Raw genomic sequence first — 15,599 nt, forward strand, 5'->3', positions numbered from 1 at the left:
AGAGGCACACACCCTGCCATAAGGGACCCAGTGGCCTCTGGGCCTCAGTTCCCTGTTCTGTACAACATGGGGGGGAGGGCCTCTGAGCATCCATCACCTGCTGAGAGTGTAGGATCAGCCCCTCGTTTCTCCCCGCAGATTTACAAGGGAAGTGTCTATGGGAAGACGGAGGGCTGTGGTGCCCTGTCTGATTCGGAGGGAGGGGGGACAGGGCTGGGGGAGGCTGTTCTGCGTGTCTGTGCCGTGTGCTTGGGACGCCTGGCTTGGCCCAGCTTTGCCATTTGCTGATTGTACGGCGTTGGGCAGGTTATTTCGCTTTCTGGGCCTCGTCTCCTCAACTGGGAAATGGGAAGAAGCATTCCTACCTCTGTATCAACTATACCGAAAATATAAAAAATTAAAGAAAGAATTCCTACCTCATAGAGGGAGGTTGGCCTAAGACCACGCATCTAAAAGTGCTGTGTAAAGCCTGGAGAGCCCCGTGGCTGTGTGTGCCCTCCCTTCACTGGGCTCACTCTCCGCAGCCCCCAGGTCTTAGGGGACCCATTTGTTTTTACCATCCCTGATACCTGGAGGCGGCTGCTGGTTTCTGCGGTGGTGAGGCCACTCGTGATCCCCCCAGCCCCCAGTCCGGCAAGCCTGCCATGCCAGAGGAGGGTGATTAGTCATGCCCAGGCTGGGCTTAGGTGGGGTGGGGTCCCAGCCCAGTGCCCCAAGGGGGCCGGAGGTCTCCATCAGGTCTTCAAGAGAACCTGGGAGGAGTCTGTGTCCACGTGGCAAGGTCTTGAGGGATCTGTGTGGGCACAGCCTTTGTGGGGATGGCAAGGAGGGGGTAACTTTGGGTGAAGATTGGCAAAGAGGGTCTGGGCAGGGAAAGAAGTCACCAAGCGCTGTAAGTGTGGCCGCAGTGGCTGGCTCAGGGCGAACGCTTGGGGTTGGGTTCTGCGTCCCATGCGTGTTTCCTGTGGGCATAGGAGGCCCTTAGAAGAGCTGAGGGGTCCAAGCGCGACCCAGAAGGGCACACCGAGGGGGCCGCGGCCAAGGAGGCGCCGACCCTGCCCCCGCTCATGGCCACGCCCTCCGGGCCACGCCCCCTGGACACGCCCCCTTGCTTGAGGTCCCGCCTCAGCCCAGCATGGACCCGCCCCCGGGGCCGCCCCTGTTTCCGCCCCCCCGGCCCTGGACCTGCCCCCTCCAGCACGGCCCCGCCCCCGCCTCCGTTTGCGCCGGGTCCGCGCCGCCGGCCGCGCTCCTGGCGCTCCACGCTGCGGCCGCTCGGAGCAATGATTAACCCGGCGGGCCAGCCGGCGCGGGGCCCGGGGCGGAGACGCGGGACCGGGGCGGGACCCCGGAGGGCCGCTCAGCTTCCTGCTCTCGCCCAAGTTTCCTCGTAGAGGGCGCTGTGCCGGCCGGGCCCGCGGCGCGGTGCGGCGTGGCGCAGGGCGCGGCGCCGGGCGCGCGTGGGCGCGGAGCGGGCCGCCGGGGTCACCATGAGGACTCTCCGCAGGTTGAAGTTCATGAGTTCGCCCAGCCTCAGTGACCTGGGCAAGAGAGAGCCGGCTGCCGCCGGCGCGGACGAGCGGGGCACGCAGCAGCGCCGGGCCTGCGCCAACGCCACCTGGAACAGGTAAGGCCGCGCCCTCCGGGCCCGCCCGCCGGGTCCGGGGCCCCAGAGCCGGGGGAGAGGGAGCCTTCCATCGGGCCCGCAGGCGAGGAACGGAGCCCTGAGCGCCGCGGCACTTCATAGCTCGCAAAGAACTTGCTCCGCCGGAGTTGTGCGGGCGGAGAGGGAAGTTTAGTGCAATGTGTTTCTAGAAGGGAGGGACGAGACCGCGAACTCAGGGCTCGACCCAGAGCGCCCAGCTGGTGGGCGACGGGGTGGGCCTGGAGCCCGCGTGCTTGCCTCCCACCCTGGGGTCTTACCACGTCTGCGCCCCGGTACTCATGGCAATCTGGGAGGTAAAGAGAGCAGGAAGTATTTTTCCCATTTCGCAGATGAGCAAAGAGCCTCAAGGGCGCAGTCGGTGGGTGGCCGCTGCGCTTCCTGTCTCAGAGTAAAGGTCCCTTTGGTCGGAGGGGGTGGGCGGGTAGTTTCCCCTGAGCGGCCCCTTGTCCTCCCAGCTGTCAGCAGGGGTGCAGCAGCTGCCTGGTATTCCTGAGACGACCCTCCCCCCTGGGGGCCTTTCCCAGACTAGCAGGGGCGTGGGAAGTCCCCCCACCCCCAAGCTTTGTTTGAAGAGCAAGGCTGGGATCCGGAAAAGAGATGGTTTATTTAGTGGGATTCCCCAGCGTGTCTGCTCCTGATTCCTTTTCAAAGTAGACATTTCCACCAAAAGGCAAAAGGAGGGGAGGGGAAAGGAGTGAGAGGCTGTTCAGAGGGGCTGTGGATGCCGTCCCCCCTACACCCCACACACCTGGCAGTGAAGTGTTGCCAGATGCTCCCCTGGCTGCGGTCCTGGCCCCCAGGAACCCGGTTGTCAGTGTGGCCACACACTGATTCTGTTCATGGAGAGTTTCATGAGCACCGTAGTGGGCACCGGGCCACCAGCCTGAGACCCTTGTCTGCGCCCTAGGCAGGACCCCATCATCCATGTGCTTACCTTCTGTTCCCTACCAAGTTGCAGACTGCTTGGGGCTGGGTTTGCCTCAGTTTCCCTTTCTGTCAGTGGGCATGTGCATCCTCCTTACAAGGCTGATGTGGAGACGGTGAGGGAAGGGGACTCTCTGGGGAATCTCTGTGACCCACTGACTGCACAATGTCCAGTTGATTTCTCCTGTCTCAGAGTTCAGGAGAGAGATGCGGACCCCCCCCCCACCCCACTTCTCTGCTTTGGTTTAGTGATAGGAGACAGACAGACTTAGTTCAGTTCCCAGCTCTGCCTCTTCCCTGCTGTGTGGCCTTGAGCAAGTCACTCAACCTCTCTGGGCCTTAATTTTCGTAGCCGAAAATGGGCTGATGAGGGTGTCCACCATAGGGCTGTTGTAGGAATTCAAAGCAAGCATACATAGTCAGACCCTCTGCATAGTGCCCAGCACATAGTAGGCACTCTGGAACTCATAACTCAAGCCCATACTCATGCCGGGGTGGGCCTGTAGGGATGGGGTTGGTGGGGGCTCTCAGGAGTCTGCTGGTTCCTGAGTTCTCACCAACCGCAGCTTTGTGAGCCCCTCTCCCCCAGCCGGGATCTCGTGCTGGGGGTGGCCAGACAGAGGGGAGGGCACTGGAGCACAGGGAGGTTCCTGCAGAGAGGCCCCTGCCTCCCTCCACTGCTTTTCCTTCGTGGAATTTAGAACTCCAGCACCTGCCAGACTTACACGTTTCCTCTCCCCCAGCTTGAGTCTTCCGTCCCTTGGGCACCTGGCTGCTCCCACCTGCCAGCTTGTACTCTTCCTGTGCACCCGACCCCTTGGTTCACTTTGCCCAGGGAGGGAGTGATTTCTCTTATCCCCGCTTTGGAGGTGGAGAGGCGGACGCAGAGCACCCAGCAGACCTGCCCGTGTCGCTGTCACCATGTAGGACGTGGCAGAGCCCCAGCCCCTGCAGTCTCCTCCCCAGGCAGAGGGGCTACTGAGCCAAGGAGAGGCGAAGCGCCTTCCTCTGCCCCTCCCTGAGTGGGGGCCGTGCAGGGTGGGGGGTCTGCTCCGGTCTCTGCCTGCCTCCCCGCCCCTTCTTGCAGTGCTCCCTGCGGGGCCCCCAGGACAACAGCCCTCACGCAGGACAGCTGCGTCCATCTTCAGGGCCTTCCTCGCTGCACTGTGGACTCCTCATTTGGAATCCAGGGCCTTTTATCTGTGCGACCACACTAGTTTCATAGGGCTGCCTAACAAATTGCCAGGAGCTGCGTAGCTCGGAACAACAGGGATGTATTCTCTGCGGTTCCAGAGGCCAGCGGTCCTATAAAACAAAGGTGTCCGCAGGACTGCGCCCCCTCCGAAGACTAGGGGGGTGTCCTTCTGCCTCCTCCAGCTCCTGGTGGCTTCTTGGCTCGTGGCCGTCTGCCTCCATCTTCACGTGGCCACTCCTGGGTCTCTGTGATCGAATCTTTCTCTCCTTTCTAAGGACACCAGTCATTGACTCTAGGGTCACCCTCATCCAGAATGATTTTGTCTCAGGATCCTTAACTCACTGCATTTGCACAGACCCCGTTTCCAGTAGACACCAATTTCTAGGGGCCTCTTTTCAGCCCCCCACAGGGCCCCGGGGCACATCCCCTCAATTTCCTGTGCCTCTTTCCTCATCTTGACATGGGGCAAAAATACAAAGCTTGCTCTCAGCTCTCATGAGAACAGGATCTGTGCGTTCTCTTAGTAATTCGTTGGATTCGTTCACTCAGTCATTCCTTCGCTCCCTGGCACTGGACGGCTCCCGGGGCTGAGTCTGGAGAGAGCACAGCCTCCTGAGCGTGGAGTTGGGGGAGGGAGTCAAGAGATAAACAGGGACACAAGTAAAGGAATGAGGTCACTGCAGGTCGCGTTTAGTGCCTGGAAGAAGATAAACTGGGAGACAGGTGAGTGCTGACTGCGCAGCTGGCCAGCTACGCTTCATTCTTTCCTCCAGAATGTGTGGGAGATGTTTGAGTGAGCGGTGGGTGCCAGGCCCCGCCGGCAAAGCTGTGTCTTCGGCCCTTACTTCTCTGCTCAGGTTTGTCCCCTGAGCCAAGCTGAGTGCAGGGTCCCAGACAGGCCGGGGGCCTCCGGAGCCTGCCCTGCTGCTCGCACGTGGAGTCCCCCCTCCCCTCCTCCCTCAAGGGCCCAGATGTGGCGGGTCATGTCCGGCTCCGTCCATGCATTCCTCCTGGGGGGCCTCTAGCTCTGTGAAGGTCATGCTTTTGAGCTGAGGGGCAAGAGGGAGCTCCCCAAGCCTCAGCCCTAATGGCCTGCCCAACACGGGTCCCCCGGGCATGTGTTTGGGCCAGAGGTTGTTAATCGTTACGGAGTTAGTGTTAACTCTCATTCCTTGCGGGGGCCAGAATCGGCCTGAATGCCTGGGGTTTAGAGAGCCCGGCTCCCACCCCACCATCTAGCTATGGAGGGGAGGCCCCCCAAGCAGGGTGGAGTGTGGGTCCCTGCGGAGCCAGGCACACTGCCCTGCGTGGGACACTCCTTCCCTCCCCATCGTCTCCATCCAAGGCTGGGGTGATTGTCTTCAGCTTACAGAGAGGGAAACAGAGGTGGGGGGGTGGACTTGCTCAAGATCCCACACTAATGTCAGGGCCTGGGGGTCTGACCCCAGGTCTGACTTGAGGTCACGGCCAGGGACCAAGGGAGGTGGGTTGTGGTGGTAAGAACCTGGAGGCCGGAGGCCCGCCTCCTGTGCACACCCCTGTCTTAGGCACCCAGGAGCTCTGCACTCAGAGAGTGCTGACCTGCGTTGGGCCCTGACCAAAGCCCAGGCCTGACGGCACTCCTGTCATTCCCCAGCAGCCCTCAAGGTGGGGCTCATCGGCCCCATTTTGCAGGGGAGGACACTGAGGCTCGCAGAAGCCTGGGAACTGCCAGGGTCTCCACAGGGAGTCTGGGCGGAAGCTGGGATCTAACCCAGGCCCAGCTGCAAAGCCTCTGCGTCTACCGGCACCTCAAGGGGATCTCTGAGGGCGCGGAGGAGGTTGGCTGAAGGCCCCGGGGTGATCCGTCGATTGGGGGCGGGGGTGGGGGTTGGAGGCTGCTGGGGGCCTGTGTTGGCTCCCCCTACCCCACCCCTGCCTATTCGCTGCTCCAGGTCCTGAGCACCCTGTCCCCCCGCCCCGAGGCAGTCTGGGTGTGGTCTGCAGAGTAATGACCCCCGAAGGTTCCACACCCTGGCCCCCAGAACCTGTGAATATGGTAAAGGAAAAAAGGGACTTCACAGGGGTGGTTAAGTGAAGGGTCTCGAGATGGGGGTCCGGTGTCGTCACAAGGGTCTTCGCGAGAGCGAGGCCCGGGGCTCAGAGGCGGGGGAGGAGGTGACACGATGGAAGCAGAGGTCCGAGGTGCCACAGGGCTGCCTGTGAGGATGGAAGAAGGAGCCTGAGCCAAGCCCGTGGGCGCTTCTAGAAGCTGGAAAAGGCCAGGAGACAGACCCTCCCCTAGAGCGTCCAGAAGGAGCCAGTCCCACCAACACCTTGATTTTAGCCTCGTGAAACTGATTGAGGACCTGAGGACTCCGGCCTTCAGAAGCGCAGGCAAACACGTTTGGGCTGTTTTAAGTGACTACATTAGTGGCATTTGTGACGCTAATATGCCTCCCTTCCCCCACACCACCCTGTGCTCTGGGCCACCGCCCCTCACACCACAGGCTGGGCTCAGGGCCCAGGGCCGTGTGCCGCTCTCCCCATCATGGCTCTGGAACCTGCCTCACCACTGGGAAGGGGGACCGTGAAGCCCAGGCGGCCATTCAGGGACGTGGGCACTCCACCGTCCCCTCCGCAGTCAGGACCGGTGGGTCAGGGTCCTTGCCGGGTGCCCAGGGAGGAGCGCAGGTGGGCACGGGCCCCTCCTGCTCGGCCGGGAACCCTGTTAGGGCTGAGGGTTAGTTAGCATCCGAAGCCAAGTGGACTGAAACCGGGGTGTGAGCGGGACCTGTTTGCTGAGGAGCGGATGAAGTTGACACAGGGCTGGAAATGGCATTGTCACCCCACTGATTTACCAGAAGGTCACGTCGGGGCCTGGCCTGGGGGCACGGTTGGCTTCCAGGTTGCCTACCTCCTGTGCCTTTCACCTGGACGTGAAGAGGAAGCCGGTGGGCCCTGCTCCTGGGGCAGCTGGAGCAGAGCCAGGCGCCCCCCCGCCTTCATCTCTCGGGGCTGGGCATGACCCCCAGGTACCAATGAGGACGCTGGGGCTCCATCCAGTCATCCTTGGATAGACAGGGCAGAGGGAGGACTAGAGCCTTGGCTGTCAGGTGGGGTGGCCGGTCCTTGGGGACCCGGTAGAGCCCAGCTCCCTTGCCCTTCCTCGTTCACCTGACCATCCCTGCCCACAGATTGCTGGCCAGAAGCCGGTGAGACACGCCAGGCCTCGACACCAGTGGGAGGGGCCCAAGGAGGTGGCCACCCTGCTCAGGGCCTGGGTCGGCCTTCTGGGGTCACCTGGTGTCCTCTGAGGCCTCTGGAGGCCATGTCCAAATCGCGGTAGGCACCAGAGAAAGGCAGGGCTCTGCGTCCAGGTCCCTGGCAGGGACCCTACTCTCTCCAGGGGTCCTTGGAGATATATCAGCCTAACTAATCAGAGGCCTGGCATGGGGTGGGGCCCGACCCTTCCACTGTCTGTTGGGGCTTCCTGTATGGGCAGGTGGGCAACGCTGAGAAAGGTGATGGTGGGCCAGAGGCCCACGCCTGGGGTCCCCTTTAGCCCGCAACCCCACATGGGCTCCAGCCCAATTCAAGGTGGCCACAGGCAGGTGCCCCCAGGAGCCCTACAGTCAGCCCTCCCTCTCCCAGTTTGGCGAGGCCTCACCCCCTTCCTGGACCATGTACTTTCCAGGGCACCCTGGAGCCTCACCAGGGCTCTGGAACCTTCTCGCCTTCACCCCAGGCCCACCTAGGGCTCAGGCAAGAGACGCTGGACGAACTCTGCCCTCCTGTCCTCCTGCAGTGGGGAGGGGGACAGGCTCCACGAAGGACTACCCAGTGGGGGAGAGGCCATGGGTCTCACCCGGAAGTGCCCTTGGAGGCTGCCTATGGTTTCCACTGGACCATATGCCAGTGCCTGTGCTAGGCCTGCCCACCTCTGGTCAGGAGGCCACAGACCGGGGTGCCTGGGGTTTCACTTCTATTTTGGGGGGAAGATGAGTCACATGGGGGCCTCTTGCTTTCCACCCTTCCTCTCCCCAAGTGGCTCACAGCAAGGTTTTTTTTTCGTTTGCCCAACTTGGACTTGGAACAGAAGGGGAACCGCAGCCCATAGCTGGAGAGGAATGGAAGGAGCAGGGCCCGTCCGGCCAGGGGCAGCGTGGCAGGCAGTTTCCAAGCCAGCGCCCGGGGGTCAGGCTCGTTGGCTCTGCCGGCTGTCACGCTCGTGTGACTCTGGGCTGTCCCTTGGCTCCCCAGACCCTCATCGTTTCCTTCCTTCCGTAGCCTGGGGTGTGACAGGCCCCGTGTGATGGTTAGAAGGGAGAGATTGAGAAAACCACAGAGCGGATGGTTGAGCTGTGGTGGGAGCTTCTGGGGACATGCCTCACCTCAGCGTCTCTGCTGAAGATAGCACAAGTGTCACCGTGGGGCACGCCGCTGCCCGCACACGCTCTCCTTTGGGCATTGGAGTGGAGAACCCACGGTGTGGATGGGGAAGCTGAGGCACGGGTAGCCAGCGTTCACGCTGGGCGGAGCGGGACGGCGGATCGCAGAGTGGCCCCTGGGCTGGGCCGGCGGCTGCTCAGGTGCCGGGGTTGAGAGGACTGAAGGGAGGTGATCGGCTCCCTCACTGGTGAGCTTGGGGGTCAGGGACGGGGGCAAAATAGTCAAGCAGATAGACCTCCCCTCCCCTAAAGGACGACTGAGGACAATTTTTTCCCACAGCACAGGTGCGAGGGAGGAAGGACCCGACGTGGAGGGTCTGGGGGAGGGTTTGAAGTCCACGGAGCGGGTGGAGGGCGAGCCTACAGGCGAAGGGACAGCAAGAACAAAGGCCCTGAGGCTGGAGGGGCTGATCCATGTGCCGCCCTCAGGGCCTCGGGGAGGACATGGTTCAGAGAGCCACCTCGCCATCCAAAGCCGTGGGGTGCAGGGTCAGCTCTGGGCTGGGGTCCTTCCGGAAGGCTGACTGGAAGAGGAGGAAGGCCAGGGAGAGACTGCTGGGAGCAGGGGTGTGTGAAGAGCAGGGGGGGCGGCCCAGGGCTCGGCCTGCGCTGGCTTCTTCCCACCTCGGGGCCTCCGTCCTTGGTCCCCTCTGGGCCTCAGGAGCGGCTGGGGCCAGGGGCCCCAGGGCAGTGACCAGGACAGCCGTGCCCCTCTGGCCCCCCAGCAGCCCCCACAGGGCTGGGAGCCAGCTTGCAGCTGCTGGAGGACCACTGGCTTCCTGGCAGATTTTTCTCTTTTTTGGCTGTAGATGGGGAACAGCCTTCCAGTGACACGGTAGTGGGGCTGGGTCCACCAGGGACTCCTGACAGGTGAGCGCGGGTCCGGCCGGGCATTCCATCCCCGCGGCAGCCCAGGGTGTGCGCAGGCACACTCAGGAGCCCCTTTCACAGGCGAGAAACAGAAGTGGGGAGACGTGTGTCTTGAACCCGCAAATCCATGGCATTCTGACGCCAGACCCGGAGCGGTCGGGCACCCCAGGTCAAGTGACCGGTGACCAGCAGGGTCTCGGCCAGCACTTGCTGAGAAGCTGATAACTCACAGTGGAGCTGGTCTCGGCCTCTGGCCTGGCTGGGACCAGCTGTGGACCTTGGATGTGGCCCCTGCATGGCTCACACCCCCGGAGGGTGCAGGGCCCTGCCCCAGCCCTGCCCAGAGTCGGCTGCATGGGGAGAGGGGGCAGCTGTTGGGTGAGGAGCTCTGTGCCCTCCCACGGGGGACCTGGCCTCTGTGAGCCTCTGTCTCCCCATTTGCGAAGCGGGGGGCCAGTCTGCCTTCCTGGGCAGGGTAGAGCTAATGCGGGCAGACAAGGGCACCAGGAGCTTGGTGGCTGCTGTCTGGTCTGTGATGGGAAGGGCAGCGTGTGGCCTGCTGTCCCCTCCACGCTGAGAATGACGGCAGCGGGTCTGTGAGCTTTAGAGCGGTGACTGGGTCCTAGGTGGTGGGTGGTGGAGCCACCCAGACCTGGTTCTCCTCCTCAGGAGTGTGTGGCTGGGAGAGGGTGGGGTGCCAGTAGGAAAGTGAATCAGCAAAGAGCCAGGATAGGAGTCTCCCTGGGGAAGGGAGGGGTTCAGGAGGGCTTCTTGGAGGAAGTGGCTTCTGAGCTGAGTCTAGTATGAATAGCTGCTTGCCTGATAGGGAGGAGAAGGGCCTTCCAGGCAGAAGGAGCAGTGGGTGCGGAGACCCAGAAGTGTGGTAGCCCTGGGAGGTCCAGCACTCTGAGACTCTGGTGTGGGATACCCCGGAATGCAGGGAGCGGCCATTCCTAACAAGCCTCGAATGCCACGTGTAGGCCTCGGGCTCTGTGTGCAGGGCAGTGGATGCCTCGCAAGACCCTGGTCAGGGAAGTGACTCGGGGCAGTGAGGAGGCAGGCTGGTGTGATCAGGTCCAGGCATGCAAGGAGGGGCCCTGGCTAGAAGGGAGGGGAGGGGTGCAGCGGAGCTCCAGGAGGTAGAAATGGATCAGACCTCAAGGTTGATTGGCTTTGGAGGGTGAGGGAGAGTCAAGGATGAATTTTCCCCAAATGCTTACCAACTTCTCCTTCAACAACAGGGCTCTATGCTCTTGGGGCTTATAGACAGTGATGGAAGCAAGTTAATCAAAACACACAGAAACATGTGGTTACACAGTGATAAGTCTGTAAAAGCTGGCAACAACGTGTGATCCGAAGGGAGCAGATAATGGAAGTGGGAGAGGACCAACCAGCAGAAAGGGCACGTGCAAAGGCCCTGTGGGCTAGAGGCTGCTTCCCCAGTTGGGCACATAACATGAGCGGTCAGTGCTCAGGGACACCAGGAGTCAGGAGGGGCTGGCTCAGGGGCACCTGGAAGCCCATGGTGAGTGTTGGGCTGGGATATGTTACAGGGTGGGAGAGGTGATTAAAGGGTACCCTTGGGATTGGAGGGTTCAGGAACACGGGAAGGGGGAGCAGAGTGGGTGCAGGCCACAGAAGACATCCTGGAGAGGTAACTCAGAGGTGACTGAGGCCCAGGGCTCAGGGGATGCTGGGGCTAGAGGTGCAGGATCTTGAGGTCAGATGGGAACTGAGTCTCTGGTGTGGACAGGGTCCCCTGAGGATAGCCGACCCCTGCTCTCCAGGGCCTGCCTTATAAGAGAAAAGACAGGCACGTGCTTCTGGCCAGGCCCACATCTGTTCCTCCAGCCATGCAGGGTGGGCTGCTCCGGAGAGGGCAGGCAGGGAGGGCTGGTGGGGCCTCGATGACACTCCTCTTTCTCCCACCCGCAGCATCCACAACGGGGTCATCGCCGTCTTCCAGCGCAAGGGGCTGCCCGACCAGGAGCTCTTCAGCCTCAACGAAGGCGTGCGGTGAGTGGCCACGTGTCCTGTCCTGGGCCTGTGAGTGGCAGGGAAGGCTGTGCCAGGGTGGGAGGCTGCAGCCCTGCTCCCCCAGCCACTCCCGAGATGTCACTCTTACAGCCGCGGTGGGCAGTGGACCTTAACCGCGGGCCCTGGTCTTGTGGCTGTCAGACCCGCTGGATCTTGAGGGCCCCCCCCGCCGAGGACTTTCTTCAGGGGAAGCAGGGTGGGACTTGGACAGGGGCTCGAGATAACGCCCACATTCCCCGCTGGTGTTGAACATCATGAAGGATGTTACTCTGTTAAAGAGGAAGGACCCACCTGCCTAATGACGGGAGTGTCGTTCCCGGAAAGGCAGTTACAGCCTGGCGAACGCCCCTCATTTCCTGTGGATGGCCAAGCAGTGAGCACCGGTGAGGGAGCCAGGACAGACCAGCCCCTCCGAGCTGCCATTGTGAGGGGGGCGCCATCCGTCACTCGGAGGGAATCAGCAAGGCCAGCCCCATTAGTCCTGCTTTGCAGTGGGGGAGGCCAAAAGCTCAGAGAGGTCAAGATACTTGCCCAGGGTCACACAGCTGCCTCAAGGAGGCATTTCCTACCTCTGTGCTGTTCCCTGCCCGCCCTGGCCCGCACTACCCTCTCCCTGTGTCAGTATCTGGGAAAAGCAGGCAGCCCAGCTCCTCTTCAGCTCACGATAGGAATAAAGGATAATGGGGACGGGGATCGTTTTCATACAGGGCACCACGGCCCAGCGTGGCAGGGCTGAAAGGGGCCTTACAGACAGGTAAACTGAGGCCCAGGGAGGGAAAGGGGCAGCTGAAGTCACAGAGCAGAAGCTTGTTGCCTCTCCCGGGCCCCCTACAGGTGACCTGTGTGGGGGTCCTGTTTCTTTCAGGCTCTTCGGCTGCCCGTTTCACGGGTGAGGGGACTGAGGCAGAGAGCATGCTGCGTGTGCTCACAGGGCTGGTCAGTGGAGCTGGGACTCGGCTTCCTGACCCCAGGGCCTGTGGGTCCCTCGGGACCGCCCCCTGCCCAGCCCCCACCCTCTCCTTCATCACGTGGCCGTGTTAAATCAAGTGAATTTAATTATGCGTGATACCCATCGCTGGTCATTAGCCTTGATCCCACGAGAGAGCCCAGGGCCAGGAGCCACTGATGGCGCTGTCACCTGAATGTTCCCCTTGGTTCTCGGGGCCGGGTGATGAGACGGGGTGGGGGGCACTGCTCGGCCGGGCCCAGGCAAGGCCAAGTCCAGGGACGTGAATAGTCACAGGACCCATGTCTGGCCATCACCCTTTCTTCCCCCCGTTTTTATGTACATACATTTGTGCATACGTTATGTATAATTCACTCCTAAAATGTACAGTTCAGTGGTTTTTAGCACATTCCTCACTCTTTGATTCCAGAACATTCTCACCTACTCCCCCTCCCCCGTAAAAGCCCATCCCCATTAACAGTCACTCCCCATCCCTTCTCCCAGCCGCTGACAAACGCCAATAAGTGTCTATCTCTAGATTTGCCTTTTCTGGACGCATCACATACGTGGAATCACCCAGCATGCGTGCGGCCGTCTGTGTCTGGCTTCTTCCATGTAGTCTGACACCTTCAGGGGTCATCCGCGTCGGAGCCTGTGCCGGCCCTTCATTCCTTCTCGTGGCCAGATAGTATTCCATGCTAGGGAAACCGCATTCCGCGTATCGTTCACCTGCTGATAGACGGCTGGGCCGCCGCCCCCTCGGGGCTGTAACGCGGCCGTGAACGTGCAGTGCAGGGCGACGTGCAGACGTGCAGACGTGTGGCTTCGTGTCTCCTGGGGCCACACCCGGGGTGGGTGGCTGCTCCACAGCGTCAGAGGACCGCCCCACTGCTCTGCACAGCGGCCGCGACACCTCCCTTCCCACTAGCGTCTCAGCAGCCGGTCCCCCCGCCTTCTTCCCGGACTTGCTACTTTGGGGGTTTGTGTTCAAACAGCACTTGTGGGGCTGAAGTGCCGTCTCGTGGCTGGGGTTTGCAGTTTCCTGATGACTAATGACGGGAACATCTCTTCACGGGCTCGTTGGCCATCTGTATCATCTTCGGGGAAATGTCTACTCGGCCCATTTTTAAATGGGATGATTTCTCTCTTTCTTGTTGAGTTGCAGGAGTTCTTTATAGATTCTGGATCCAGATCCAGGTTCTGATGTGCACAGCTGCTCTCTCATCCGTGGTTGTCCTCTCACGCTCCTGTTCTCTGAAGCCTGAAGGGTTGATGTTGGTGACGTCCAGGCTGCCGGTCTGGCCTCTCTCTCGACCCGTTCCTTCGACCACGTTCTCCTAAGGCCCCAAAACGTGCACACTTCGCATAAGTGTTTTTCCAGATAGAGACTAAGTCACTTTGGGTTGTGAGGACACCTCTCCAGGCAGACGTCTGCCCCAGCATTCGATAGAACAGCTCCAGGTCTGCTCGGGGCCCGGAGAATCGTGTGCAAGCTCGTGGGCAGGAGCTCGGCCACCTGCTCTGCGCCTGAGCGGCCCCTCCGCTGCCTGCTGGGCTCTGGCTGGGGTGCAGGTCGTCTGGCCCTGCCCCAGCTCCAGCCCGATGTCCCACTGGCCCTGCAGCTCCCGGGAGCCAGCAGACCCATCTGGACAGGATGGCCCTGGCCCCGCCCCTTTCTGTGGCTGTCTCTCTTCCCTCAGATGACATCCAGGCTGTTCGCCCTGCAGTGCCTTCCCCAGGGGGTGTCCCGGGTGCATGGGCTGCCTGGAGGCTCCCTAAGGGTACGGGAGCAACCTAACCGGCAGGCCCCGCAGGGCCGTCACCACTCGCCCCCCAGGGCCTCAGTCTCCACATCTGCGGAATGAGCGTGGCTGTGCTCCGGAACCTGGGAGAGCCGGTGGGCACAGCACAAATGGGGGGGCTCATGTAGTGAGTTAAGAGGAAGTGTCAGGAGGTGTGGGGAGCCCCTGGGCAGCCAGCAGTGGGGCAGAGGGTCTGCTTGGCCCTGAAGGAGATGTTCATTCATTCATTCATTCATGTTCATACTCACTGTCACTAACCACGGGCCAGAGAGAGGGTGAGGAGGGCTTTACTGAGCACCTGCTGTATACACCAAGGGTGAGCCGTGATCTGACTTGACACCCCAGAGCCTCCCGCTCTACTTTCTGGCGTGTCTTGGGCCCCAGATGAGGGTGCTGGAGCTCAGGCAGGGGAGGGGACTTGCCTGGCGTCACACGGTGGACCGGCGGCATTGGGACTGGCCCTCTGGCCCTTGATGGGCTGAGGAGCTCACCCAGGCTCAGCCTTGGCCGAAGAGAAGACCCTCCCTCCTTGCCCTTTGCTCTCTGGCCTTGCCCAGAGTGACCCCTTGGGTCATGTATGTGGTGACCTTGAGATAGACACTGAGCCTGGACATAGGGGTCACACGGGAGCTAAGGTCGCATTTGGTCCTTGGAAACCCAGACGATTGGGAGAAGGTGGAGGGACTGTGGCAGGGGGATGACCACGGGGGGCCACTGGCTTCACACCCTGTTGCTGTCTCAGGTGGAGCTCAGCCTGGTGAATGTCACCACCGTTAACCTCACAGTTACGTAGGGACAGCGTCGGACTGTGACGTGGGATTGGTCCTGTGCTAAGAGAAGCTGCCAGCTGGGGGTGGGGGACAGGGTCTTGGGGCTGCCACCAGACAGTCGCAGTTACTCTGACCCTCGGGGTCCTCATCCATCCCATCCAGGGACCCCCAGGACCACCCACCAGGCTGTCATGAGCTTCGGTCTTAACTGGCGTGGTGTGGCCGTGGCCCTGAGAACTGCACAGGAAACATGTCCCTCCACGTGTTCCCCCCCCCCCCCCCGCACACACATCTTCACTGCACCTTCCAGATCCTGCCCTCAGCCCCAGGTTCCAGGGATGCCTGCTGGTTAGCTGCTGGGGTGCTGGACCTCATACAGACCACCTGCCTTCTGTCTCTCTGTCCCAGTGGGGACAGCCAGTCCTTGGGGGGAGGGTCCCGCTTTCAGCTCCACAGGAGGGTAGCGTGTAGCCACCCCTAAAAGCCCTTTGAGAACCAGGGCACCCACTTAGCGGTATGGGGGGTGGTGAGTTCAGCACGCATGCGTGCACACACACACACACACACACACACACACACAGCTCCAAGGCTGACAGAGATGCCCGAGGAGGTCGGGTGTTGGGCTGAACATTGACGCTGCCCGACTGTTTCAGGCACTCCTTGGTCTGGCCCGGGACGCCCACCGCTCCCTCAGCCCCCAGAGGTGTGCAGCGCAACGAGCTGTCCACATGAGTACAAGGGATGAGGTTCAGACCCTAACTTGGTGTGTGGTGTGTCCTGTGTGGCCTTGGACAGGTCACTGGACCTTTCTGAGCCTCACCTGTAGACGGGAACCGTAAGGAGCAGCTGCTGCTGGGTCGGTTGAGAGACGGAGTGCGGGAGAGCCAGAGAGCCGAGGGGAGCCCCCGAAGCTGGGAGGATGGAAGGGGAGGGAGCTGTGCTGCCGGCTGGGGGGTTGG

At 61.6% G+C, this 15,599-nt stretch overlaps 1 protein-coding gene across 6 annotated transcripts in view; it reads left to right on the plus strand.

Moving 5' to 3' along the window:
- PRR5 (proline rich 5) overlaps positions 1-15,599 on the plus strand; it is a 53,280-nt gene that overhangs the window by 24,974 nt on the left and 12,707 nt on the right. For 4 of the 6 annotated variants that reach the window (XM_040637691.1, XM_040637688.1, XM_040637687.1 and 1 more), the window contains exon 3: positions 11,021-11,101. In XM_040637691.1, the coding sequence (XP_040493625.1) occupies positions 11,021-11,101 (81 nt within the window). Of the gene's footprint in view, positions 1-1,434; positions 1,628-8,345; positions 8,404-11,020; positions 11,102-15,599 lie in introns of those variants that run through there. The other 2 variants (XM_040637689.1, XM_040637692.1) reach the window with 2 other exon arrangements.

This window comes from Ursus maritimus, unplaced genomic scaffold, assembly GCF_017311325.1.
Source record: "Ursus maritimus isolate PB19 unplaced genomic scaffold, ASM1731132v1 scaffold_21, whole genome shotgun sequence".
Lineage (NCBI taxonomy): Eukaryota > Metazoa > Chordata > Mammalia > Carnivora > Ursidae > Ursus > Ursus maritimus.